Genomic DNA, 26,841 nt, shown 5'->3' on the forward strand with positions numbered 1-26,841 from the left:
AATGAATAAAATCTACAAAAAGTTATTAAATTCACCAACTCTAATATTTTTAGGTTATGGATATGGCGAAAAACCAAAAACCTATTGGTTGGCTATGCCATGGTTATGGCTTTACGTTATGGTATTGCACCATTAATCGAGTATATTGATTTCCATAAGGTTGGTTCGGTCAGCTGTTTTATCTGGTTATGGTTTTATGGTTATAAGTCACCATTAATTGGCCCTTAAGATATCACCATTGTTTTATCTACAATGAACTGATCAACAGTTTCTTTTGTTGAATGCGCCCAATGCGATACCTTCAAGCGAAAATTTACAACACTACTAGGAACAGCCATGGCGGAACGATACAAGGTGGTAGCATGGTAACATGCCTATAAACATATATACAAATTCTATGTACTTAGTTTTTGTAAATTCGATGGACAAATGTCAAAATCGTACTGCGCCGGAAGATAACGTATCAAATCAAATAAAAAAAGTTTATAATCAGCTGTTCCATGCTGCCACCTGTATCGTTCCACTATGGGAACAGCTGATCTTGGATGTGTTGTTTTTGTGGTATTCTGTATGGGGGCTATGGAAGTGCATGTCATATTTTATGGTTACAGAAAAGTGAAATAAATAAATTAGGTTTTTGTATTGCTTTATCCTGTTCAGCTTTTCCTAGAAAGCTGCATTAGTCATTGCAAATTTATCTTATTTGGATGGGATTAATGCCGGTGGAGAGGGCAAAGTTTCACCAGTGACTCAGAACGGCTAGCAAGTTCACTACTGATAAGCACATTTTAATCGCGTGACTGTCTTTTACATATAAAACCGGCGGTACGCTCATTAAAAGTTTTGTTATGGAGATCTGTTGAAAGCGGAAGGCACAGCTCAATTATATCAAAACCGGCAAAAACTAAGCACTCATCCTCAGCGTAGCTTAGATTCGGAATAATATAAAAGCATCTATTCAACTGCACCCAGCAGCTGGTTAATTGATTATAAAGTACTTCGGCACTAACATGGGAATCGAAAGGTAAGACATTGCCTTTAGTTGGAGTTATCTCTCAAGGGCCTTTAGATAAGTATTTCAACACAGCTATATATAAAATTAATCAATACATGAAAGCTATGTATGCCCCTATACCAGAGCTGTAAAAAGATTGAATCAATTGAGTGTACATTCTCTCAGCATTCTTTTAAAAAATTGTGATTTATTGGTTGCATATTATAAATCTCCATTCTTGAATGGCTAAAAATACCTTAACTCAAATCTAAAGTGTGTGTGTTATTGAATGGTAAAATATAATTCAATATAGAGGTGGGAATGTAAGAACCATTCCCAATCTTTAACGAATGTAAACTTGAAATGAATGCACAATTTAGGAGTTGGGTGCAAAAAAAGGCGTAAAATGTATCAATAGAAATAATAGCCCCTTATAATTATTCAAGTAGTTTAATATTTAAGAATTCATGAGCTTATCACCGGTTTATAATAATTGAATATTCAATCATTATTTTTGAAAAGAAAAAAAAAATTTACTGGCATACTGCGATTTTAACATTTCGAAAACCGCCACGTAATCATCATCAGTCAATTTCGAATGTTATCAAATGCTTCACTGATATTCGAATCGCGAATCACACGGTGAAACTGCAGTTACCTTAAATCATCGAAATATGCCAGTAAATGGTTCTTTCTTTTCAGTTTCTCTTTAAACTTCGCAAAGACTATTGCTTTTTTGCTATATGTCAAAATGGTTCTATATGTCCTACTTATTTTGCTATTGTAGTAAAATGGATATTGTAATTGAACACATTGTGCATTGACCAAATAGAGTAAATTTGCCGATAATATAACAAAAACAGATACTTGAGTTTAAGTCGTTTAAATTTAAATACATCAAAGTACATAGGTCTATCGGCGATTTCGTTGGAGCTTCCTAATTCCGAGAATTTCGATAAATATATGTCAAATTCCATGGCATCGTCCTACAGCGATTCAGGCTTTTTCTATTCACCTGAGTCACCTTCCGAGTTTTCCTTCATATGTGCCACGAAAAAAAAAAATGTTTCATTGGGAGAAACTCTTCAGAGGTTATTAATTTCCCTCCCCACAAAGAGATTGACCGGCTCCATCGGATTACAGTTTTTTACAGCTGATGTTTTGACAGTGTTTGACGGAATATAAATATAGGACCCGAGTGATTGAGAAGGACCATTAGTCTCTCTGCCTATTTGCGTGGCATTTGTAGGTTGAATTCTATCTTACTTGAGCAGATTTGTATTCAAAGTTAATTTTCTTTGCAATCAACTAAGCTACAACTACCTATATAGCCTACTTTAAATGACTGTAATTACAAACTATTGTGTTTAGAAGAATATTTTTCTTAGAAAATAGAGAAAAATAGTATATTGCTGTTGCAATTTGGAAACTCACAAACCATTATCTATACAGTATTTGACCATAAACCGCTAGGAAGAATATATGAAGGAACTTAAGAGCTTTTATAACATATATCTTTCAATTGTGTAATCAACAATTGAGAACGTTCAAATGTAGATTAGTACTCTTTCCTGCAAGCCTTTTTATATGCCAAATTGGCAACACTTATTTAGAACGATGATTTTCTGAACAGGGATGTTAAAATATTTATTATTATTATTGTTTATTTATTATTATTATTATTTATTTATTACGGCGTTTTAAGCCTAAAACTTAGATTATTACAAATTATAAATACATTTTAATAATAATAGGTTTTCCAGCGTTTGAGGTGTCGGAATGCATGAGATTCCGATCAGCACGGGAACTGGTGGTCCCAACGGGCGAGTCTTGGATTCATCTCATTGGGAGGTTGGAATGACGTGTCCTGCCCTACTCCAAGACGTATGATTACACAGTTTTATTTATGCTGTCGGAATGCATTTGATTCCGGTCAACCCAAAAGCTAGCAGCTCAGCAGAATGAGCCACTCTTATCGGACGGTTGGAAAGGACGTGTTTCCAATCCTCCCTGTACCAGCTTTTATGTAAACATAATTAATTATAATATATCATTGTTGTAGGAATATACTTGATTCACATGAACACTCCAACTGTTTGTCTGGGACGATATTTTCAGGAATTCTTTCCCAATTTGATTGCGAGCGATATATGTATTTGACCTGATGCATAAGGTTCCTCTGTGTCTATTTGGATTGCCATGTACGCTCAAGGATCAGTAACATGAAATACAGATACAAAATATTTTATCTTATTGGAAGGGTTTTGCAATATTCTAATAAACTTTTTTTGAAGGTGTTTAAGTTTTCACAATTTTTAACATGAACTACTCATTAAAACATTTCAGGCCTTTGTAAAATATGTTTTGCTTGTCCATTTCTGTTTTGAGAAGAGGTAATCTAAAATTATTATTTTCCCTGATTATGTAAGAATGGGTTTCATTCACATAAACAAGTTTTTCACTTAGGTAGGCTGTTAATTTACCATGCTTGATATAAAATACAAATTTCATACTATGGTAAAATATCAACTGTTTCACCTCACTTTCAATATAAATCTCATAGCTTTGTTTTGCATAATTTGTAACCTGTCTACTTGTGTTTCATTGGCAATAAAGAATATTGTATGGCAATATAAGAAGTGCGGTTCTATGATGGATCTATAAACTTTCAACTTATATTTCTTACTAATAAGTTTACACGATCTCTTCCAAAATCCAATTTTTTTGCCCATTTTGGCAACAATATAATAATATAATCAATGCTCATACATCCAACATTAATAATGCATTTACTTCTTCACCTGCAACTATTACACAATCATCATTGTCAAATGCTCTGACATCTAACATAATCAATTCTTCAAATACGTCAACAAAAAATAAGCGGATTTGTTATTACTCATTCTAATTATTCGACAATTGCTGCTAATAGTGAGTCAGTAAATACTCTATCATATGCCATTGTCACTGCTTGCCCGACTAGCAATTCACCTAAGGCTCCTACCACAGTTATTCGAAGCGCACGTGCACCAAACGAATTAAATGTTAATGGCAATAATAACAATGCTGAGCTGGATGTTTTTGTACCATATAAATGGATCCATATTTCATCTTTCAGACCCTCGGTCACAGAGGAAAAAATTGTTAAATATATATCCGAGCATATCAAAATTGATACATCAGCGTTGGCTTGTTTTAAGTTAGTAAGGAGGGATGCTGACATCAACTCTTTGGTGAGAGTTTCGTTTAAAGTTCGTGTGCGCTCAGCAGATTATAATAAGCTATTTGATCCTGCTCTGTGGCCCTCTAATGTCACTATCAAGCCATTTCGTTTTTTTCCAAAAATCGGAGAAAACCCATCGGTATCGTAGGTTCACGTAATGATCAACTCAACAACAATCATAATATCCACACTTGTTCATCAAATGCACGTTTGAGAGTCTACTTTCAAAATGTCGGCGGCATGCGCACCAAATCTAATGATTTTCTTTTGTCTTCGTCTCGTATGGACTATGACGTTTATGTCATTGTGGAAACGTGGCTCAATGAAGACTTCTTTGATGAAGAATACTTTTACTCTAAGTTATTCATAACCTTCCGGAAAGATCGAGACTCCGTGAAAACTGGTCAAAAGAAAGGGGGTGGAGTGTTGATTGCAGTTAACAGAAACCTGCATTCATCGAGGTGTCAACTTCTACATCATGATTCATTACTAGATCAGCTGTGCGTCTGTATTTCCAGTTCCTCTAGTTCAACTTTCATATGTTGCTCGTACATACCGCCGAACAGTGGTGATTCCTTATACTCATCTCATGTCGAGAACATCGTCAATCTATGCGAAAGCCACCCTGATGCGAGTTTTTGCATACTTGTTGATTTCAATCTGCCTAATATTGTTTGGTCAGACTTTCAATGTAATGGTATTCTAACTCCTACGAATGTCACCCGTTCTTATGAAATCAATCTTATAGATAATATTTTAAGTTGCGATTTGATTCAAATCAATAATTTATTTAATACTCTTTCGAGGTTGCTTGATCTAGTGTTTGTCGATGAGAATTTAATATTTGATCTCTCTGAGAGTACTCTTCCTGTGTGTCCATCTGATAGATATCACTTACCGCTTGTCATTCAATTAAATACCTTTGCTGCTATCCCTACGCTGACGCCATTGGATAACTCTCCTTTTAACTTTCGTCTTACTGATTTCTGTGAGTTGAACAATGTCTTACTTGCACTTAACTGGGCAAATATATTTCTCTCTAATGACGTCAGCATGTGTTATGACCTTTTCTTATCGAAGTTGTCTGAGATATTTCATAGTACAGTGCCTCGTTTTAGGCCTAGGTTGCATAAATTACCTTGGTATAACATAACGCTTAAGAGGTTGAAGAACAAGCGTAACAAATTCAATAAATTATATAAGGCAAATAGGGAAAATATTTCTCTTAGGGAACAGTACATTAATAGTGTGCGGCAGTTTAATGTTCTCGATAAATTTCTTTATAATCGCTACATGCGTAGGCTCGAAGATGAGCTTAAAGAAAATCCAATAGCCTTTTGGAACTTTATCCGCTCCAAACGTGGTTCAACGAATATTCCGATCTGTATGACCTTTAATGGGGTAAGCTCCCAGTCGCTAACTGAAACAGTTGAGCTTTTGCGGAATTCTTTAAATCTAACTTTGATGATGCCAATGTAGGTTTGGCTGGCTCTCATTCGCGCTCGGGACTTTGTGATCAGATTGATTTTGGCTCCCTCATTATCTCAGAGGATGATGTTCGCAATGCTATGCTTTCCCTTAAACCCTCGCTAAGTTGTGACACTGATGGCCCTTGCGCCTTTTTACTGAAGCACTGTAGTTTAACTCTCTGCGCTCCCATTTGCCATATCTTCAATTTATCTCTGTCCTCTGGAACTTTTATCGATAGATGGAAAAGGAGCTCAGTTTGTCCTATTTTTAAAGCTGGTAATAAAAATGACATTTCTAACTATAGGCCGATTGCCAAACTCACAGTATGCTCAAAGCTTTTCGAAAAAATCATAAAGGAGAAGATGTCTTTTATCATTAAAAGGGTGATTGACCCGCGTCAACATGGGTTTGTTGCTGGCCGCTCTACTGTCACTAATCTAGGGTCGTTTTCTGATTTCTGTATCTCTGCATTTAAGGATGGCTGCCAGGTTGATAGCATATATACCGACTTCTCAAAGGCTTTTGATAAAGTCTCACATCAAATCTTACTATCTAAACTTGAGTATATTGGATTTCACTCTGTATTCTTATCTTGGTTAAAATCGTATCTATCGAACCGGTCTCTATGTGTTGAAATCGAGGGCTGCAAGTCCCTACCTTTTTATGCAACGTCTGGAGTTCCACAGGGTAGCATTCTCGGGCCTTTGTTGTTTGTGCTTTTTATAAATGATATTGGTTCCTGTTTTTTTTCGTCCTCTTTCCTTCAATATGCAGATGATTTAAAGTTATTTCATAGAGTTAATGGCGAGTCGGATTCCCTACTCCTACAAAATGACCTAAGTAATCTTATTGAATGGTGTAATGCCAATAATCTCTTCCTCAATGTGAATAAATGTTTCCACATGTCGTCTACTAAATCATCTAACTTATATTCCACCCTCTACGATATCGCAGGTGCTCGACTGGTTTCGGTTAATGAATTTATTGACTTAGGTGTTGTTTTTGATTCCTCTTTCTCTTTTGTCAATCATATCTCTTATATGCTTCCCAAGGCTTACAGAAACCTTGCCTTTCTTCGTAGATATGCCAAAGACTTTAAGGATCCTTATACAAGGAAGGCTCTTTATACCTCTCTCGTTCGTTCAAAACTAAAATACGCCTCAATTGTTTGGAATCCTATCTATGGCTGCTATGCTGCCAGAATTGAAAGGGTTCAAAGAAAATTTACTCGTTTTTGTCTATTTTCACTCAACTTTGACGACCCAATTCCATCCTATCACTCGCGCTGCTTACTCATAAATCTCCAACCTCTCGAATCCAGAAGGATAGAACATCTGCTAATGTTCGTCTATGATCTAATAGTTGGCTCTCTTGATTGCCCAGTTCTCTTAGCGAAGGTGTCATTTAATGTACCTAATCGGAGTCTTCGAACATTTTTTCCATTTTACATGAGTGCTTGCAGAGCTAATTATTGTAATTTTGACCCAATTTTTCGGGCACTAAATGAATTTAATAGACTCTTTTTCTTTGTCGAGAAGCATCTTCAAGTCAACTTTGCAATAGTTCCTGTAATCTTTACTTGCATTATCTTTTTATCTTTTGTTTTCGCTAGTCATGTTACTTACGTTATTCGTTGTGGTTTTCAGTTGTTTATTTGTTTAAGTATTTATTTGCTTTTGTATTCTAGTCTGTAAGATTGTTTAATCATAGACTGAATAAATTATACATACATACATACATACATATGATCGGTAAACCTCAGTTTATTGTCAATCAGGATCCCTAAGTACTTAAATATTTTGACATCCTCAATGATCGTATTCATTATTTTTAGATCTAAACTAAGTGATTCTTTATTGGTCGTCCTAGATAAAGCCATGAACTGAGTTTTGTTAACGTTAAGCTTGAGTTTATTTGTTTTTTTTTTTGTTATTAAATTTTTAAGAAAATTTCAATAAGAATACTTTTTCAGTTAACTTCTTTTTGCTTTATTACCATTTAAATATCGAAAAAAACTGGTCATTGCAGACAATAATCAAATTTGTGTGTAGATATTTTGAAGTGGCTTTAATTCAATGCAGCATGTGATAGTTGAGCGGGATTTGTGCATGTACGACATTTTTCACAATTGATTGGTACTAGAAAAGTGTGTGCACACTCAGCAAAGGCTGCATTCATTTGAATGCTTATTCTGTGTTGAAAAATGTTTGTGTTTCATTCAATTACTTCATTCTTTCTTCGAATGAGTTCAAGAGTGCATTCTTTTTTCCCACTACTGAATGAAGAATGGGTTGAATTTTGAGCCACATTCCTTAACAAGGAATGAAAGAATGAAGAAACAGCATTCTTAAATCAATGATTTAAAATTTCAAATGATTGCACACTTTTACAGCTCTGCCCTATACCTACCCAACAGGCATTTCTGTAAATTTTTTGAAAAGTAACTTAAAGTAAACTTCCTGTGTTAAACGTTATATAAACGTTTTCAGTATTAAATATATTAAAATTTTTTTCAGAAAACATTTTATAAGCTTTGAGGGCAAATGTTAATAAATAATTTAGCAGTGCAAGTAAATTGTAAATGTTTACAATAAAAAAGACGAGAAAACTATTTGTCAATATTTTTCAAATTGGAAAATTTAAAATTTGTTTCATAAACGTTTATTCATGAGAGGGAATGGCTGCATTTAAACCGTTTCCTGGATTCTCCTTCAACCCATTAGAATTGCAGCCATTCTTCATTTAATGAATGATGAAATTCAGAACTAGTACATATGTATATTTAGGTACTTACACATATGTATTTGTTAATATTGTGACGAATATTAGTGACACTAAGTGATACTCACATCACTAATATGATACTAAGTAAATAAAGCCACAACAACAATAAAGCAAGCATTCACTTGTATCTACATAAACGAATCAACCATTATGTCTACACATATATACGTACACGCAGCGGAGAGAAAACGCACAAACACATGCATATATCTTATCTGAGATGCTCACAAAAGTAGGCAATAATTTGTGCAAGTATCACTCACTGGTAATTTTATAGCTGGTAACTAAGTTAAATTCTAGAAACGCCTATAAGTATGCGAACGAGGAAATCACAGAGTATAAAAGGAGGTAAAGCTGAGAATCAGTAATCAGTTTGATTTAAACACGCTGTCTGTCGAGAAGTAGAAGTGTTATTGTGAAGTACTTTAATAAAGGCCATTTTGCATTATTGAATAGTGGAGTTATTTATTCAACAGTTTAGTGATTCGAACGTTAGTAGAAGGTTGCAAATAAGAGGAATTGAATATAAAAAATATCATTTATAAAAAGTGTAATTGTGCAGTTTATGGTACCCACCGAAATTTGGGCCTTTTTTTCAAGTGAGGTATCAAAAGACGCGTATTCACGTCTAGATCAAGAATCCGAAGCGGAAGTTAACTTTTTTTACCCGTTTAAAAGTTATCCGCGAAAAACTGTTCCATTGGGCACGTTTTGTTCCGGCACAATTACGGTACTGTAGGCACATAAATCAACTCAACTCCGATATTTGGTATATTAATGAAATTTGATATACAGTGGAGTCTGAGTTCAGTGAACCCCCGGTATAATGAACACCTCGATATAGTGAACGCCTAGAAATAGACATTGAGTACTCTAAATAGTGAACTATCGAAAACTCGAAATAGTGAACAAAGTTTTAAACGCCACGGCAAGCATAAACTGTTAAAAAAAAAAAACAAAACTTAAACAGAAATAAAGTCGTGTATTCCCCGAAATTACTCATTTTATGTGTTTTACTGGAAAAGCTGCTGCTATGTATTTCGTGCCAATCTTTATTTGTATCTTGTCGGGTGCAAAACGCTTCTGTTTTTGTGTTTTTAAAAGTGTTTATGTGCTAATAAATTAAGTGTTATCATGCCTGTGAAGAGATTCCGTCTATTAAAGCAAAAACTTGAAATTGCTCAAAAACTCGATAAAGGTGCTAGTGTTTCATCCTTATCAAAGGTTTATGGCGTGGCCAAATCAACAGTTTCGGGAATAAAAAAAAAAATGCTCGTAGTATTATATCCCACCAGGCAGTCGGAGCATCTAAGCGGAAGACTCTTAGAAAAGGCGAGTATCTCCGCATGGAGAAGATGTTATACAAGTGGTTTATAGCTCAACGAAACAGAAATTGTCCAGTTAATGGGAAAATGCTTAAGAAAAAAGCAATGAATCTGCACGCTGACTTTAAGGAAAAAGAAGGTAGCTTTCATGCCAGCCCCGGTTGGTTACCTGGATTTAAAACTCGCATTGGAATCCGACTTCTAAAAGTGTGTGGCGAGAAACTTTCATCGGATATCCAGGCAACTGATCCCTTTAAGCATAAACTCAGAAACATTATTTACGAATTGAAGCTTTGCGAGGACCAAGTATATAACGCAGACAAGACAGGCTTGTTTTGGAAAATGCTTCCTGAAAGAACGTATGTCAGCCAAACAGAAAAAAAACAGCTCCGGGGAGAAAAGCAGAAAAGGCCAAAATTACTTTTCTTGCATATACAGATGCAACTGGTCAGAATAAAGTCAAACCGTTAATAATTGGGTATGCCAAGAAGCCGCGCTCTTTTAAGGCTTATGACATCCCGGTAGACTATCGGAACTCTAAGAATGCATGGATGACTGCCAACATTTTCAGAGAACGGTTTCACCATTACTTCGTCCCTCAGGTACATTTATAATGCAACTCCTGACATTTTTGCAGAGTATTTATTCGTTTTTAATTGATATTAGGTTCAAAAGTATTTACTACAGAAAGGATTACCAGCCAAAGCTATCCTTTTGCTTGATAATGCCGCTTGCCATAGAACAGAAGATGAACTTAAAACTGCTGATGGATCCATATTCGTGATTTATATGCCTCCAAATGTAACGCCTTTAATTCAGCCTATGGATCAAAATGTGATTCGCTTAACTAAGCTGTATTACAAAAAGCATCTCCTGCTTTTAGCTGTAACACAATTTGTAAAATATTTAGCTTTAAAGGATGCTGTATCATTTTTAATTCTTGCTTGAAATCAGCTGCAGGCAAAAGTAATAGTAAAAGTTTTCTATCGAACAGAAATGTCTATGTGGCAATTGGAGCCGACAAGTCATCTCTACATATAAACGCCTGGGCAGGTATTCCGCAGGGTGCCCATTGTGGTCCTCTATTATTCTTAATTTTCATAAATGATTTGCCCCAGCAATTCAAATTCGCAAAATGTTTGATGTTTGCGGACGATGTCAAACTATTTCTGACGATCCGTAATAGCTCTGACTGCACTAACTTGCAATCTGATCTGGAATCTTTTGCCGGTTGGTGCGCAGACAATAATTTATTTTTAAATACAAACAAATGCTGCATTGTGTCTTATTCCAAAAAGACAACTCCGACATATTTTAACTACAAACTAAATGCTAAATCTCTTAACCGTTGTCAAGAGATTAAAGATTTGGGTGTCATTTTTGACTCCAAACTCTCTTTTTCCAGTCATATTGACTTCATTGTTGCAAAGTCCTTTGCAATGGTTGGGTTCATTAGACGAAACACCGTTGAAGGCACTTTATATCTCCTTGGTCAGAAGTCGCCTTGAATATTGTTCAATAATATGGAATCCTTTTTATGAATCTAACTCCTATAAAATTGAAAGATTTCAAAAAGTTTTTACGAAAATTGCTTTACGGATGATGCACTGGCCAGACGGTCTCCCATCGTATACCAGAACGCGCAAATTGCTTGGTCTTCAGGCTTTGCACGACATAAGAACTTGCTTGCCTATAATGTAATAAACTTGAATATAAATTGCTCCGATTTATCTAATTTGTTCATTCCATATATTCCACTGCGTGATCTTCGGCATAATAAATAAATAAATAAATAAATTTGGAATCCGCGTTATCAGGTTCATTCTGACAAGCTGGAATCGGTCCAGAAACAATTTTTGCTTTTCGCTTTAAAACACTTACCATGGGATCCTTCTAAAAATCTTCCCCCCTATTGCAGCCGGCTAAAACTAATACAGCTGCCCACATTGCAGAGCTGCAGGGAGATGTTTGGTGTCTTATTTATTGTTAAATTAATAAGAGGGTCAATAAATAGTCCATTTTTGCTTGGTGGAATTAAGTTTAACGTTCCTATTAGGCCATATAGACATTTTCAATCAGTTTTTGTAGCTACATGCAGGTCGAATTATGAAATGCACGAACCACTTCGCTGTTTATGTCGTGATTTTAATGAACACTGTAAAAATTTAGACGTCTGCGACTCGTTTCTTGTTATTAAAAAATACCTTTTAACTACATTAATTTTGAAATGAAGCAAAGAACGCTAAACCGTGATATACTGTTCAACCCTCTGTTTCAAATATGAAGTACCAGTTACTTGAAACTTGTTTGCAAAATTGCGTTGTGATCATTATTTTTATATGTATGCAATCTGATTACGTGTAATTCGGGACGATGGGGATTCGCTCGCACGTAACACCAAAAAAGAAATGTAAATGAAAAGGAACTAGTTAGTGGCTTATTGAAAACAACACTTTCACTAATCTAATTAACAACAAACTTTCTTTATTCAATAATTCAAAAGTAAGTGGAAAAATAAGATTGCAAAGTATTTAGGAAATCAAACTAACTTAATGGTATGGAATTTATGTAAAACAATACGGAATGCTTACCTTCGGTTTGGTTGCTGGAGCTCACTTGCGGATGTTCAAAAAAGAAGTGAAGTGAAAAGCAAAAGAAAGAGTCCATGGCACCCGTCGATTACTAACTTTCGTCGAGTTTTCCCCTACTCAATTAGTTCTCGGCTGTGCAAGGACAGTTACCGGTAATAGTTAAGTATGCGGGCCGTTTAGGGTGAACTAAAAGTTATTTTAAAAATATTTAGGCTGGTGGCCTAAACACAATCAAATTTACTCTGTATAAATTCTATTCTGTATATATTTTATCGACTATTAATTTGCTTTATTGTCAATTTCATAAATTATTATTTAATAACTCCTTCAATGAGTACATTTTAACACATTTACAACATTTTAACTTTTGCTTACTTCTAAGTTTTTAATTGAAATTTTCAAGCGTTTATTAAATACTGTTTAAATATTAGTTTAAAATTGATGACTGCTTATGTTGTTTATATCGTGTATTACATCTGAGAATTACGTGTCGGTATATTTGGTCTGTATAATTGTTTAATTTGTAGACTGATAAATAAAAAAATAAATAATAGATTATTCATCGAAATAACTCATAAAACGAATTATGCTATGAATGAACCTATAACTAGGACTATACATCTAGCAAATCGATTCAGTAATGTTCTTAATTTTAATAACAGCTTATATAAGTTTAAGCTTGAATTGTTTTCTATTTTTAATTAGTCTGTAAGAAAGCATGTACTTTTAGACTGAATGAATTGAATAAATAAATAAATAAAATGTTGGAAGCCTTTATTAGACCAGTCCTAGTCCTAATCCCAGTCCGTCTCTGGTATACTTCCCGGAAAAAAGCATCGTAAATACTAATATAGGCAAATTCATATACGAAATTTCAGGCAAATCGAATAGGACGTACGTAAATAGGTATGTGGGTATTATTAATTCTTGTCTTTATTTCGGCTTCGCATGCATATTTATCAGTTTTGCCAGGTTGATGCGACTAAATCCAATATCACAATGAGCTCTCAGCAACAGCTTTCATTTGATATCAATTATACACACACATTCTAGGGGTATCCGGGTCCATGTTTTGGCCTATATCTCGAGACCTTAGTCACTCAGCGGTGTAAAACTTACTCTGTACTAAAGCTTACATCAACAGCTTCAATTTGATACCCATAATGTAGGTATATCCGGGTCCACGTTTTGGGCTATATCTCGAGATCCTAGCCTCCCAGTTGTATGCAAATTATCCTGTACTATAGCACTCATCAACAGCTTTCATTTGATATCCATATTGTATAAACACATTCTAGGGGTACCCGGGTCCACGTTTTGATATCAAGACCCTAGGCACGTAGCGAAAAAAAAGGTAGACGTTGGCCGATTCACAGACCTACCAAATATGCTCACAAAATTTCATGAGAATCGGTTCAGCCGTTTCGGAGGAGTTAAGCCTCTAAAACCGTGACAATAATTTTATATATTAGAATATCACTCGTCTTAAACACTCGTGTAAACAGATCAACTCAAAATTTAAGATTTTTGTGAGAATGCAATTCAAGCTTTGTCATATGGTTTGTATATTGTTGAATTCTCCGGCTAATTTCTAGGGCACTGAAGTGGGTGGCTAATTTTCTGCTAAAGAATATTTTTATAATAGTTTGAAGAATTTGCTATATTTTTCCTCTGTATTTTTCATTAAAAAGTGACTTTACTATACAAATATTATGCAGCCAAATACAACTTTCAGAATAAATTCATACGGAGTATTTCTGAATACATCGGTGTAGAATATAGTAAATAAATCATGTTTTTATGGTGTTACATATACAGATTTATTTCGTGTTAATTCATCTTACATTTAAAAATCAAAGCGTTTTCAATTAGCAAAATGTATAACACAAAGATGCATAGACATCTATTTCAGCTAGTTTCATCTCATTTAGTGTAATACGAGTCTGAACATATTGTCGTCAGCCAATTAATAATATATATCATAACATCTCAGAAAATAAGAATTTCACATTACATCAGTTTACAAAAAAAGGATTTTTTTTTATTCCAATTTTGGTTCATATATTCTGTATACTAAATTAAATTAATGTATAACATTCAATCTACTCCGGTAAACAAACTTAAACATTGATTTTTTATATCCAAGTATACAAATAATTGCAGATTCGCTTATTAAAGGTAAATTAAAGCGATCGCCAAAGCTGTAAAAAATAGCCATATCTATATTCATTGATAGCTCAAAATCGCCATATCGTCCATCACTAGCGCCTTGACATCAGTATTAATAATCCGAAGGCGGAAAATAAAAATTTTAACCCGTTCAAAAGATATCAACGAAAAACCGAAATATGACTCGCGGGTCCTTCCGAAACCGGGGGTGGTACCCATAGTATTTTTGAGCAGAACACCTTTCTGGGTTAAAATTGTATAAACGCAATACACTCTGGTCTTATTTTATTTTGATTTATTTATTCACCCCAGTCAATACAGACTTAAAAATCTGCATACAACCAATCCATTAGAGGTTTTTATCTCGCTAACAACCAGCCATTTAAATTGAATGGAGACTTTACACGCTTTAACAGCGATACCAGAGAAAACAATCAAGAGTTTCCCCATTACATTTTTGGTTTGCAGCATTTTATTGATTTGATAAAAGACGCAGTCGTTTTGTTACAACATTTAATACCCAGCAGAGTTTGCAAAAACGAGTGTTCAATTCAATTCAATTCAATTCAGTTTATTATTAGGTCTATGATTGCAATAATCTTACAGACTAGCATTTACAAATCAGAATCTTAATTGTAGATACATATTAAAATTGAAATTATACATAATATGAATCTAATTTAGCAGCAAAACACGATCTCGGGAGTGCGAAATCAAGATCAAGACTACGAAAAATTTTGTTAAATTCACCGAGGTTACTCACCGAAGGCTTTGGGGAGTGTTATCAATGTGATGGTCCTTTGCCGGATACAGATCCGGTACGCTCCGGTAACACAGCACCATTAAGGTGCTAGCCCGACCATCTCGGGAACGCTTTATATGGCCACATTAATATATATAATAACAAGAAGACCCGGCAGACGTTGTCCTGCCCTAAATTTGGCCAATCTGCATACATTTTAATAAACTTTTTCCGTCTGACTCTGCCCTCCCCCCCTCTTCACTTTCTCCTAATCCTTTTATTCACTCCTCCCTCCGTCTTTTTCGCTTCATCTATCTCCATCTTCGTCTCATTCTATCTCTTTCTCAATCCCCTTCTCTCTTTTCCCTTCTCTAAATTTCTTCTCATTCTTCTGCGTCCCGTCCCTTATTGCCTGTCCCAGAAGGTGGTATGTATTTTATTCCAGTCCCAGTCCGAGTCCCACTCCGAGTCTCAGTCCTAGTCCCAGTCCTAATCCCAGTCCCAGTCCGTCTCTGGATAATATATTACTCTGTACTAAAGCACTCATCAACAGCTTTCATTTGATATCCATATTCTATAAACACATTCTAGGGGTACCCGGGTCCACGTTTTGGCCTATATATCGAGACCCTAGTCACCCAGGGGTATGAAAATTACCCTCTACTAAAGCACTCATCAACTGCTTTCATTTGATATCAATATTCTATAAACACATTTTAGGGGTACCCGGGTCCACTTTCTGGCCTATACCTCGAGACCCTAGTCACCCAGGGGTATGAAAATTACTCTCTACTAAAGCACCCATCAACAGCTTTCATTTGATATCCATATTCTATAAACACATTTTAGGGGTACCCGGGTCCACGTTTTGGCCTATATCTCGAGACCCTAGTCACCCAATCACATATCCTATATTTCAAGTTAGATCAAACTACACACGGGGTGGAAAACAAATTCAAAATCGGTTCAGTAGTTTAGGAGTACATTGGCCTCAATTGTGTGACACGTGTTTTTTATATATTAAGATAACGTAAAAAAGTAGAAAAATTAAAAATTAATAAAAATCCGTTGTGTGATAAGAAACTACTATGTAGATTAGTATTATATACTTCATTACAGTCAATACAAACAAGTCCCCCCCCCCCCCCCCCTGGAACCCCGCACGCCTAAAATATGATTATGTATAGCAGAAAGCAAGTATCCAAAAAATATTGAATGAAGATCAGATCGTTAATTAACAAAATTTTACACGAATAGAACTTACAAACAGTACTTACATACGATATAAATGGATATATAGAGAAACCTCACAAATGGACATCACTAATAAGCGGATATCCTCTATGGGCAGACATTTATTCCTGCACCAATTTCAAGGTATACGAGCCGGACTCGTGCGCATCTTGCGCAACCAATATAAAAGTCTCTTATCAAATATCAACAGAAATCAGCTGTTCTGTCGATCATTTAAAACAGCGTGCGCCACTATCTAGCGTATCGTAGCAACTGCCGGTAATGCAGTGCAAATGTTCACAATAGTACAATAGTACAAGTAGATTTATTTGTGTGCTCACTCACAATCGTTTATTTTTAACAAATTATTTTAATAAAGTATAGCTAAACAAAAGCTCGGTAATAGCCCGAATCTCCATCTTTACAACCAAAACTTTTTTTATAGATTTGGATTCCAAATAAGAGCGAAAAAGGGACCCGTACATAAAAACAGCAATTAGAAATAATATATATGGTTTTTGTTAAAAAATGTCATATGGACGAAAAAAATACACTTCCTTTTAAAAGAGGACGTGGGGATTAAATTTTTTAAAATTGGTTCAAAAACATCCAATTAATAAGAGCCTCTTTTCGCTTGAAAAACCTGAAAGGAAATATGTACCATCACTTTGGGTAGATAATGTTGTTGTTGTTGTAGCGATAAGGTAGATAATGCTGAAACAGGGTAATTTGTAAAATTCTAGCAAACTTCAGGAGGTATTGATAAAAGTGTTAAAATTTCAGTGTTCCGGAAGAATATCCAATATGATAAATAAATCAAGTTAGGTACCATTGTGGATACGACACAATGTTAGGTACTGTACACGATGTTGGGTACTGTTGAGGTTAAACAAATTTATAAAAATATCAACAAAGATCACAGTCATAATCTGAAAAGTTTAATGTAAACAAACTGAAAATTGTAAATTTGTTTTCTTTAAATGCCATTTAAGAGATCAGCTTGTAAACGGAATAACTATATACCAAGAAAAAAACAAATGTTTCAAAAAACTGAACTTTGCATATCAAATGCAGGGTAAGTTGCATCACAAATAAGGAACAGTTAAAAAAGTGAAAACTTTATTTATATTATGAACAGTACTACAAAAGCGGAACCAAAAAATATACAAAGTCCGTGAAAAAATCGATAAATTTGTATAAAAAGGTAATAGTTTCCGGGGGTCGACTGCTACGTGTCCGACAAAATCGGGAAAGCTGTCAAACGAAGCGTCTTGACGTCAATATTAAAAATCCGAAGGCGGCATTTTAACTCTTTCAGGAGATATTTGCAGATGAAGTTGATAATTTTCATGTGGTTGTTTTTGTTGTACACAGGGAAACAAATTGTGTACAAAGAGATTTTGCACGGATTTTATTTTGATCCACACCATTGGTGAACTTGTCCAGGTAATTTTTTTATAAACGCGATCGAAGAGCGCCAATCTTGAAAGGTCTTCTGCGCAAAAATGCCATCGATCCCACTCCCGGTTTCGGAGGGATCCGGGTAGTTTTCCGGCTTTTTGTTAACATCTTTTGAACGACTCAAGAATCATTAAGACTGAGGTCAAGAAGCGTCGTTATACACCTCTTCCGATATTTTTGGATGCGTATTAGTAGTCGACCCCCGTTGAAAATTATTATTCACCAAAATTCTCAAGATATTAACATATGTATGTATACAAAAAGGTATAGTAAAAAGGTTGTACTCAAGAAAGGCACACAGTCCGCTAGAAAAAAAAATGCGAAAAGTCAAGAAAATCATTTAGCGATTTAAGATTAACAGCTTACATTACATCTGCCGAAATTAAATGAATTTCCATGAATTACTTGATGTATATAAGTATATAATATGCGTTATTACACCCTCATAATAAATAAATTTTCAATAAACAATTATTTACAGCTCAATAAAGCACATGTTACATTTTCCCCATAACGCCCTTTCAACTGATAAAACAATCAGTAACGTTTAACTGTTCTCATAAATTATTAGATAAGTTCTTCCAACAACGAAGTTTTCTTTGATACAGCCATGAATGTAGCCGACCCATACGTGAGTATATACATAAGCGTCATGTTGACATTTGTATATCGTTAGCTTAATTAACAAAGGCCCTAACCAAAAAGTTTGAAATTTTAAAATAGGAGCAGAAAACATTTAAATTTAACATTTGTTACAAGCAAATATGGGATATTTTCAAAGTGGCATAACTCCGTAGTTATTGATTCTAACGATTTCACTGTAAGTGTGTTTTAATATATCATACCAAAATCTTTGAAAAACACAGTTTCGAAAAATCTGTTGAGTAGCGCCTTTGTGTATTGAACTAACGATATACACATGCGTGTAAACAAGTAGCAGCTAAATGAACTGAGATTCAAAGGGTTGATAAGCGCAATAAAAAGCTTTATAGCTTCAAAGCTTCCGCAACCCAATTGTCAACCTCACCTACGTAAGGGGAATCCTGTTACAAATATGAATGTGTAATTTAGCAGGCGAGTCTCTGGCGTTCCCAAGTTCCTCATTGAACTAGGGGTGGGAACGGGATGGCCTAGATGGTTTAATTTGGTCATATTAATCGTTCCCGAGATGGTCGGGTGCTTTGTTACCGGAATTACCGGATCTATATTCGGCAAAGGATCACCAACATCGATAACACTCCCAACTTTTTTCTCTTTGGAACTTACGAACAAGAAACGAGGGTGTTTGGAGCCAAACTTTCACCGTGATTAGAAGATATCGCTCATTTGCTGCAACGTCGTCATAACTCAAAAAACACAATTTTCCAGGAGAGCCATTCAAAGATTTTAACTGCCATATGTTGCGCATATTTTCATTTTTATACCACGTGCTAAATTTTTAACTGATGACTAAGATTTTTTTATACAATATAGATCATGATATTGGGTACGTTTATATGTTATTAACTCAAAATTCACGTTTTTGGAGTTATGACGACGTTGCAGCAAATGAGCGATATGTAAATCTATAATGTCGAAGCCGTTTTCGAAAAAGTTCTAAGTTTTTTGTAAAACCCACATGACAGGCTTCAAATTATTATATAAAATTTTGGGAATCCTTCCAGTTTTCACAAAAAAATTTGAATCAATTATAATTCTGCATCGTACGATTTAGTTTTGCTGTTGCAGTAAAAGTATTGACATTTCTCAATTCATTAAAGGCTACTCGCTTTTAACTCATTTTCGTAAAATTTTCTCGCAAGGCGAATTCAGTACTAGAGGATGTTATCCCAACAGCTGATTGCTTCTTCTTGATTATTTTCCATACATAGCCTGGTACTACAATATGTCTGTTAATCGAAATCAATGAAGTGTTTGACTTAACATTCTTCTGCACGGCGAATTGGTTGAATTCGCTTTGCCACCACCTGGTATGGATTCGCCTTGATACAAAGCCATACATCATACAAAGCCTTGTACAACAACATGTCAGTTAATCGAAATCAATGAAAATTTTCTTTAGACTTGACATTCTTCTACACGGCGTATTGGTTAAATTCGCTTTGCCATCACATTGTGAGGATCCGCCTTAATTGATTTCGATTAACTGACATATTAAAGTACAAGGCGCTGTATTGAAAATAATCAAGAAGAAGCAATCAGCTGTTGGCATGACATCTGGTACTGAATTCGCCTTACTCGGTATCGAAAAAACCTGGCTGTAAAACATTCTTAAAAAAAGTCAAAAATATGAATTATGAGACTTTGCTAACTTAAAAAAAAAATAAATGTAAGGCGCGATAACCTTCGTAGAGATCTAAGGCCGAGCTTCTCTTCCAATCTGCGTCGTGCTCCTCCCGATTTTCCCTACAAATTGGCCGGACGGGACCTACATGGTTTATGCCGACTCCGAACGGCATCTGCAATGCGATGAGTTTTCACAGAGCTTTTCATGGCAGAAATACACTCGGAGCGCTTGCCAAACACTGCCGAGGGGTGACCGCGCTTAGAAAATTTTTTTTCTGATTGAAAAACCTAATTTCTAAAATTTTGCCTGGGGTGTGAACCCAGGGCATAAGGTGTGGTAGGCGGAGCACGCTACCATCACACTACGGTGGCCGCTAGCTTAACATAACTATTAATAAAAATATCCAAGTATTTATTTAGAAGTTTAGGGTTTTTAGTATACAAGTTTGCAAATATTTTTCGCTGCATTTTTTACTCGCATTTGTGGAGAAATTTGTGAAGTCGGGCGATATATTTTTTTTAAACCAGTTCTTTTTTTTTTTGGAACTCAGGCACATGGATTGATGGAATAAAAATTAAAACTTTCAAATTATTTCAAAATTTGAATCGTTTTCGATATGTATGTAATTCTTCAAGCGATTGGTTATAATACCTTGGTTATAAATACAACTGGGTTTATTAAACATTTATACAAATACTTAAAAAACGTTTTTTTTTTGCATTCAGATTGCTGCCGTGCAGCGTTAAAGTCGCTAAACTCATACAAAAGTCCAGCTGTGATGTACTTTGCATCATCGATCGTCAAGTACCAGCTGAATTGGTGGAGCAATTCAGCGAGTTTCGTTCATATGATAAGGCGTTTGATAGCGTCGTTTCATGTTTTAAATCGCATAAACTGGATTTGCCCATAGTTTATTCACCCGTACAAGATTTAACGGATTATCATGATGTGCGCACGTATCAAGATGCAGCGGCAAAGTCTTTGGAGCGCGCCATTAAGGTGAGAAAAACAATTTTAAAATCATAATAATTTCTTATTTTTTGTACTTGCATTTAGTATTATCTCTCATTATATCATTTCAAATCACTAGGCTGGATTCAAGTCACCACTGCTGATTGTACCCGCTAGCAAACGATTTTCCAATGCTGAGCTGTGTACCGTGTTGGGTGCTTTGCATCAACTATATGTTGTAAGTGGCATTTTTAATTACAAATAGTGTATTAATAAACATTTTAATGCTAATTAATGTATCACTTAATTTACAGCCAATTCAACTACGAGAGGATATTCCAGAACAAGCTAAGCGTATCAACGAACTATCACTTTTGATTGCAACACCCAGAGCTGACGATATTGTAAAGGAAGCTCTCATATTAGAATCCGGTCGAATGGTTGCCCGCGATATTGGTAAGTGGTAACAATTCCACTATTTTTGAAATATTCTATCCAACACAAACTTAGCATATAAGTAGAGCTTTCTTTCTTCGACAAAATTGTCAAATTCAGGTGACAAATCTCCTTTTCCCCAGTAAAAGTGAAGAATACGAAAAAAGATGTAGGGACGAACAAAAACGCAGAGGCAAATAAGAATACGAAGAAACCGGACTACCACAACGAAAACATAAAAAGGTGAAGACAAAACCAATGGTCCGCCCCTATTGAAACTGCCAGTCTCCTCGGACTCCCTTTAGGGGACCTTGATGACAATTTTGTAAGTGTTCGTGTGCCCATTGAATGGGGCGAAGCACTGTTAACACAACAGACAAGGCCAAGGCAAAGATAACACTCATTTTGTTATGTTTATTTTCCGACAGAGTGGATAATTGATGTGTCAAAGTATAAACACAAGACATATGAGAACAAATGATCAGAAAGAAATTGACAATGATGATGGCACAACGCCGAAACCGGTTTGTCTCGAAACCAAATTTGACAAGGGTTTACGGAGATCGTTCCAAGAAAGATGAAGACTATAATAAACGCGAGGATAAAAACAAGTCCAAACAAGTTCCTTGTGTGAAAGCTAAAGTAAAAAGAGGCCTATAAGACACGATAGAATAATCACATGCGAGTGGAGGTGTCGCATACAAATAGGCAGAGCGCACCCTATACCTTTCATTTGGACAGCGGCAGAGGCCTTGAGTCAGGATGAATTGTCACGGCTACAAGAAATTATCATGGCTAATATAAGCTTCGAAAATTCTTTATCCTGACTGATTGAAGACAAGTGTTATACGGAGCCTTCAAACTTGATGATATCCTGCCAACGTACGCAGTCACATATGTTTTAAAAGCTCAGAATAACATTCTGAATATAGAGAATTACCACTTCGGGATAATGGACCATTCTGATAAATTGCTTTTGACTAGCGATTCCACATTCCAAATATCTCTAAGATTTTTATGATATTTGATCGTCTCTACCAAAAACTATATTTGTAACGTACTTTCATCGAGTCTTTCATATATTAGATTTCTACGGAACAGCCGGGTTAGATTCAGGGCCCGTATCACGTGTTACGACCAGTAACTAAAAATCACTCAAGCGATAACTATGCAACTGTCAAACTTTTTCTAAAAATTATCATAAGTTATGGATCTAACGAGTACTACTTGTCGCTAGTTCAAATATACCATTAATTCGATCCATCATTTCAGAGCTATTGTGATTTAAAAATAGAGTTTCGGTCACTGATCGTAACACGTAATACGGGCCCAAGTTTGTTATGCTGAAAGGCATTTAAAAGCAGTGTACTCATTTAGGAGTTTCCACCAAATCAGACCCTTCTGAACTAACAAATAAATAGCTTCTTGCACAGTCCAAAAACGATTACATACGTTCAGATAAGCCCACTCCATTATAATAAATTTTTTTTTGCATTTGGAAGTTGATAACAAGATAATTTAAAAAATCTTTAAAATCGTAGTCGTAGTTGCAATGAATTTTCTATAAAGTTGCCCCTCTTTTACACCCATCAAATTACGTTCGTTCCGGTAACAAGTACCATTAGGGTACTGGCCCGACCATCTCGGAAACGATTACCATGACAACATTAAATCTACTATTTTTCTATCTTAGCCCTCGTTTTTGATATGTTGAACAAACTCGGGACCCAGATGACTTTAAAAGCAGTGTACTCATTTAGGAGTTTCCACCAAATCAGACCCTTCTGAACTAACAAATAAATAACTTCTTGCACAGTCCAAAAACGATTACATACGTTCAGATAAGCCCACTCCATTATAATAAATTTTTTTTTGCATTTGGAAGTTGATAACAAGATAATTTAAAAAATCTTTAAAATCGTAGTCGTAGTTGCAATGAATTTTCTATAAAGTTGCCCCTCTTTTACACCCATCAAATTACGTTCGTTCCGGTAACAAGTACCATTAGGGTACTGGCCCGACCATCTCGGAAACGATTACCATGACAACATTAAATCTACTATTTTTCTATCTTAGCCCTCGTTTTTGATATGTTGAACAAACTCGGGACCCAGATGACTTTAAGATATTTCACACAAAAGGAGCTGTTTAGATTATCAAGCATATCCACTAAAATACGCTAAAAAACTAACCGTGTCGCCACCGGAACATTTAAAAATGATAAAAAATCAAAAATGGTTAATAAATGGAACACAATATCAAAAAAGAACACTTCAAATTTAGATATAATAAGGCCGTTAAGGCGGCTCCTGTGGTGTGGTTTCCGTTGATGTTGGTGTGGTGACACTCCCGGGTAAGCAACATCAACATTTTAGAAACAAGTGTTCTGCTATGAAAAGGTTCTTAGTGAAAACTCATCTGCCTTGCAGATGCTGCTCAGAGTCGGCATAGAACATGTATGTAGGTCGCGTACCGCCAATTTGTAAAACATTAAAAAGGAGCACAACGCAAATTGGAAGAGAAGCTCGGCGTAGAATCCCTTCGGAGGCTATCGCGCCTTACATTTATTTGCTTTATATGCGGTTTTAGTGAGTTTTGTGGGAACATTTTACAGTATGTGGTATGGAAATGAGTTCCCCACAATTTATCAATTTTATAAAGCGGCTCTTTATTGACCTAATCTGGGCTTTACCAATACATATTTTTTTTTGTAAATTTGCCAGACTATATTTTTCACTCAGCAGTATTTTTTGCGTATGATAATGCAATCATAATTTTGACAGTTTTCTTTAAAATTACAAAAGTTTTGCACAAAAGTGTCGCGACCGTAACAATGGAAACTCCCATTTATGGATAAAAAATGTCGGTCAACCCGATCACCATATTTTCAAAACATTCTAAAACCATCTTTCGACTAGCACATTCTCAAGTAAATGCTTGCATTTCTAAGGTCCAACTCTAGCCAGTTTTTTCTGTAGTTTTAAATTACTGAAAAGCCGGGACTCAATATGGTTTTTTTTTTTAATAAAAACGTGTTTACGTTGTCTTACAGGTGTTGGTGATCCGGAACGTATGGCCCCACCACGTGTAGAAGTCTATGTCAATAATGTTCTTTCTGCACTAAAAACGGAAGTGATAAGCGACTTGAATGTCCTTCAGGAGGATTATCCATTGTTTGCTGCTGTTAATCGAGCAGCAAATCAGGTCAGCCGTCATCGTGGGCGTATTATTTTTTTGGAATATGTACCACCACAGCCGGCACGTAAAACATTGATGTTAGTGGGCAAGGGTGTTACTTATGATACTGGTGGTGCTGATATTAAGGCAGGTGGTGTCATGGCTGGAATGTCGCGCGACAAATGTGGTGCAGCAGCTGTTGCCGGATTTATGCAGGTGATAACAGAAACTATTGTTAATGTTCTGCCATACTTTAATCATTCATGCAAATATTTCATTAGATCGTTAACGAACAAAAACCCGCTGATGTGCACGTCATGGCTGCTCTCTGCATGGTTCGGAATTCAGTGGGCGAAGAGTCATATGTTTCCGATGAAATTCACACTTCACGTGCCGGTGTACGTATACGTGTCGGCAACACTGATGCTGAAGGCCGCATGTGCATGGCAGATGCATTGTGCCGTATGAAGGAAATAGCTGTGGAACGTAAATTGCCCGATCCACATCTCTTCACTATTGCAACATTGACTGGTCACGCTTGCATATCAGCTGGTGATGGCTATTCTATTGCTATAGACAATAGTGTAGCAAGCAAAGCCGGCCATGCACGTCTGCTCCAAGAATCTGGTCAATCTTTTGGTGAACCCTTTGAAGTGTCCGTATTGCGTCCAGATGATTTTAATTTTAACAAGGGTAAAGTAATTGGTGAAGATATTCTTCAGGCCAATAACGCACCATCTTCACGTACGCCTAGGGGACATCAGGTAAGCTGTTTTATCTTAAATTGAATAGGAATATCACATATTTTCAAAATTCATTTACGTAGATTCCAGCTGCTTTCCTCATTCAAGTCACCGGTTTGGACAAACATGGCTTGGAGTCTCATTTCCCAATCAAATATACTCACATTGATATCGCTGCCAGTGCTTGCGTCTTCCCAGAGATACCAACAGCTGCACCAATTGTGGCTTTGGCCAAAACGCATTTGTAGCTTTTAAAATAAATTTGTTTAAACTTAATATGTTAAATTGTACTTACTGAAATATGCAAGGATGTAACACTATTACTCTGTTCTGCCACTACGAAATAAAATCACAAGAAACAAAGAAATATCGCCGTGTTGACTAAATTAAGCATAGAATATTGGACTACACTGCAAATAGATATCCTTTAGTTGGAAATGTTTTATCGCTATTATTATGCATGCAGCGTCGCAACTAGTTTGGTTGAAAATAAAATACATATAAGCTAGTTGTATGTGTTACCTGCGGCCACCGTGGTGTGATGGTAGCTTTCTCCGCCCACCACATCGTATGCTCTGGGTTCACACCCCGGGCAAAGCAACATCAAAATTTTAGAAATAAGGTTTTTCAATTAGAAGAAAATTTTTCTAAGCGGGGTCGCCCCTCGACAGTGTTTGCCAAGCGCCCGAGTGTATTTCTGCCATGAAACGCTCTCAGTGAAAACTCATCTCCCTTGCAGATCCCGTTCGGAGTCGGCATAAAACATGTAGGTCCCGTCCGGCCAATTTGTAGGGAAAATTAAGAGGAGCACGACGCGAATTGGAAGAAAAGCTCGGCCTTAGATCTTGTTATTGTTGTTGTAGCAGTGCTTCGCCCCATCCAATAGGTGCGGCCGATCACAAATTGTCATCAATATTCTCTAACGGGAGTCAAAGGAAACTTGCTGTTTCAACAGGGGTGGACCGTAATGAGAGGTGTGTTAGAGGCGTTGGTTCCACATTACAATTAAAGAGATGGTTGGTGTCATGTGGGGACACATTGCAAGCGGGGAATACATTTTGTATGTCGGGGTTGATTCTGGATAGGTAAGAATTTAACCTGTTACAGTATCCAGATCGAAGTTGAGCTGACTCGTGTTTACCTGGGTAGTGTGCGTTCCTCTTCCGCAAGTTTTGGTAACTGTTCTTTGAGTACTGGATTCACCGGGCAATTCCCGCATAAAGGTTCGACACCTGTTTGTGGAGTTCACTGAGGAC

General features: G+C 36.0%; 1 protein-coding gene across 1 annotated transcript; it reads left to right on the forward strand.

Annotated features, from left to right (window-relative positions):
* Positions 1 to 533: 533 nt before the first annotated feature.
* Dip-B (Dipeptidase B) lies at positions 534 to 25,952 on the forward strand. The gene is made up of 7 exons (XM_067763459.1): positions 534 to 1,024; positions 21,005 to 21,278; positions 21,370 to 21,468; positions 21,545 to 21,686; positions 24,718 to 25,058; positions 25,124 to 25,606; positions 25,669 to 25,952. The coding sequence occupies exons 1-7, from the start codon at positions 1,011 to 1,013 to the stop codon at positions 25,831 to 25,833; spliced, it is 1,518 nt and encodes a 505-aa protein (XP_067619560.1). The 5' UTR covers positions 534 to 1,010; the 3' UTR covers positions 25,834 to 25,952.
* Positions 25,953 to 26,841: the final 889 nt, after the last annotated feature.

Source organism: Eurosta solidaginis, chromosome 1 (genome assembly GCF_040869045.1).
Source record: "Eurosta solidaginis isolate ZX-2024a chromosome 1, ASM4086904v1, whole genome shotgun sequence".
NCBI lineage: Eukaryota > Metazoa > Arthropoda > Insecta > Diptera > Tephritidae > Eurosta > Eurosta solidaginis.

What these genes read in the sequence shown, in the direction of transcription:
- Dip-B (XM_067763459.1), top strand. An exon ending in CTTTGCATCAACTATATGTT is followed by an intron (nt 21,469 to 21,544) that starts GTAAGTGGCATT and finishes CTTAATTTACAG; the next exon opens with CCAATTCAACTACGAGAGGA. An exon ending in AATGGTTGCCCGCGATATTG is followed by an intron (nt 21,687 to 24,717) that starts GTAAGTGGTAAC and finishes GTTGTCTTACAG; the next exon opens with GTGTTGGTGATCCGGAACGT.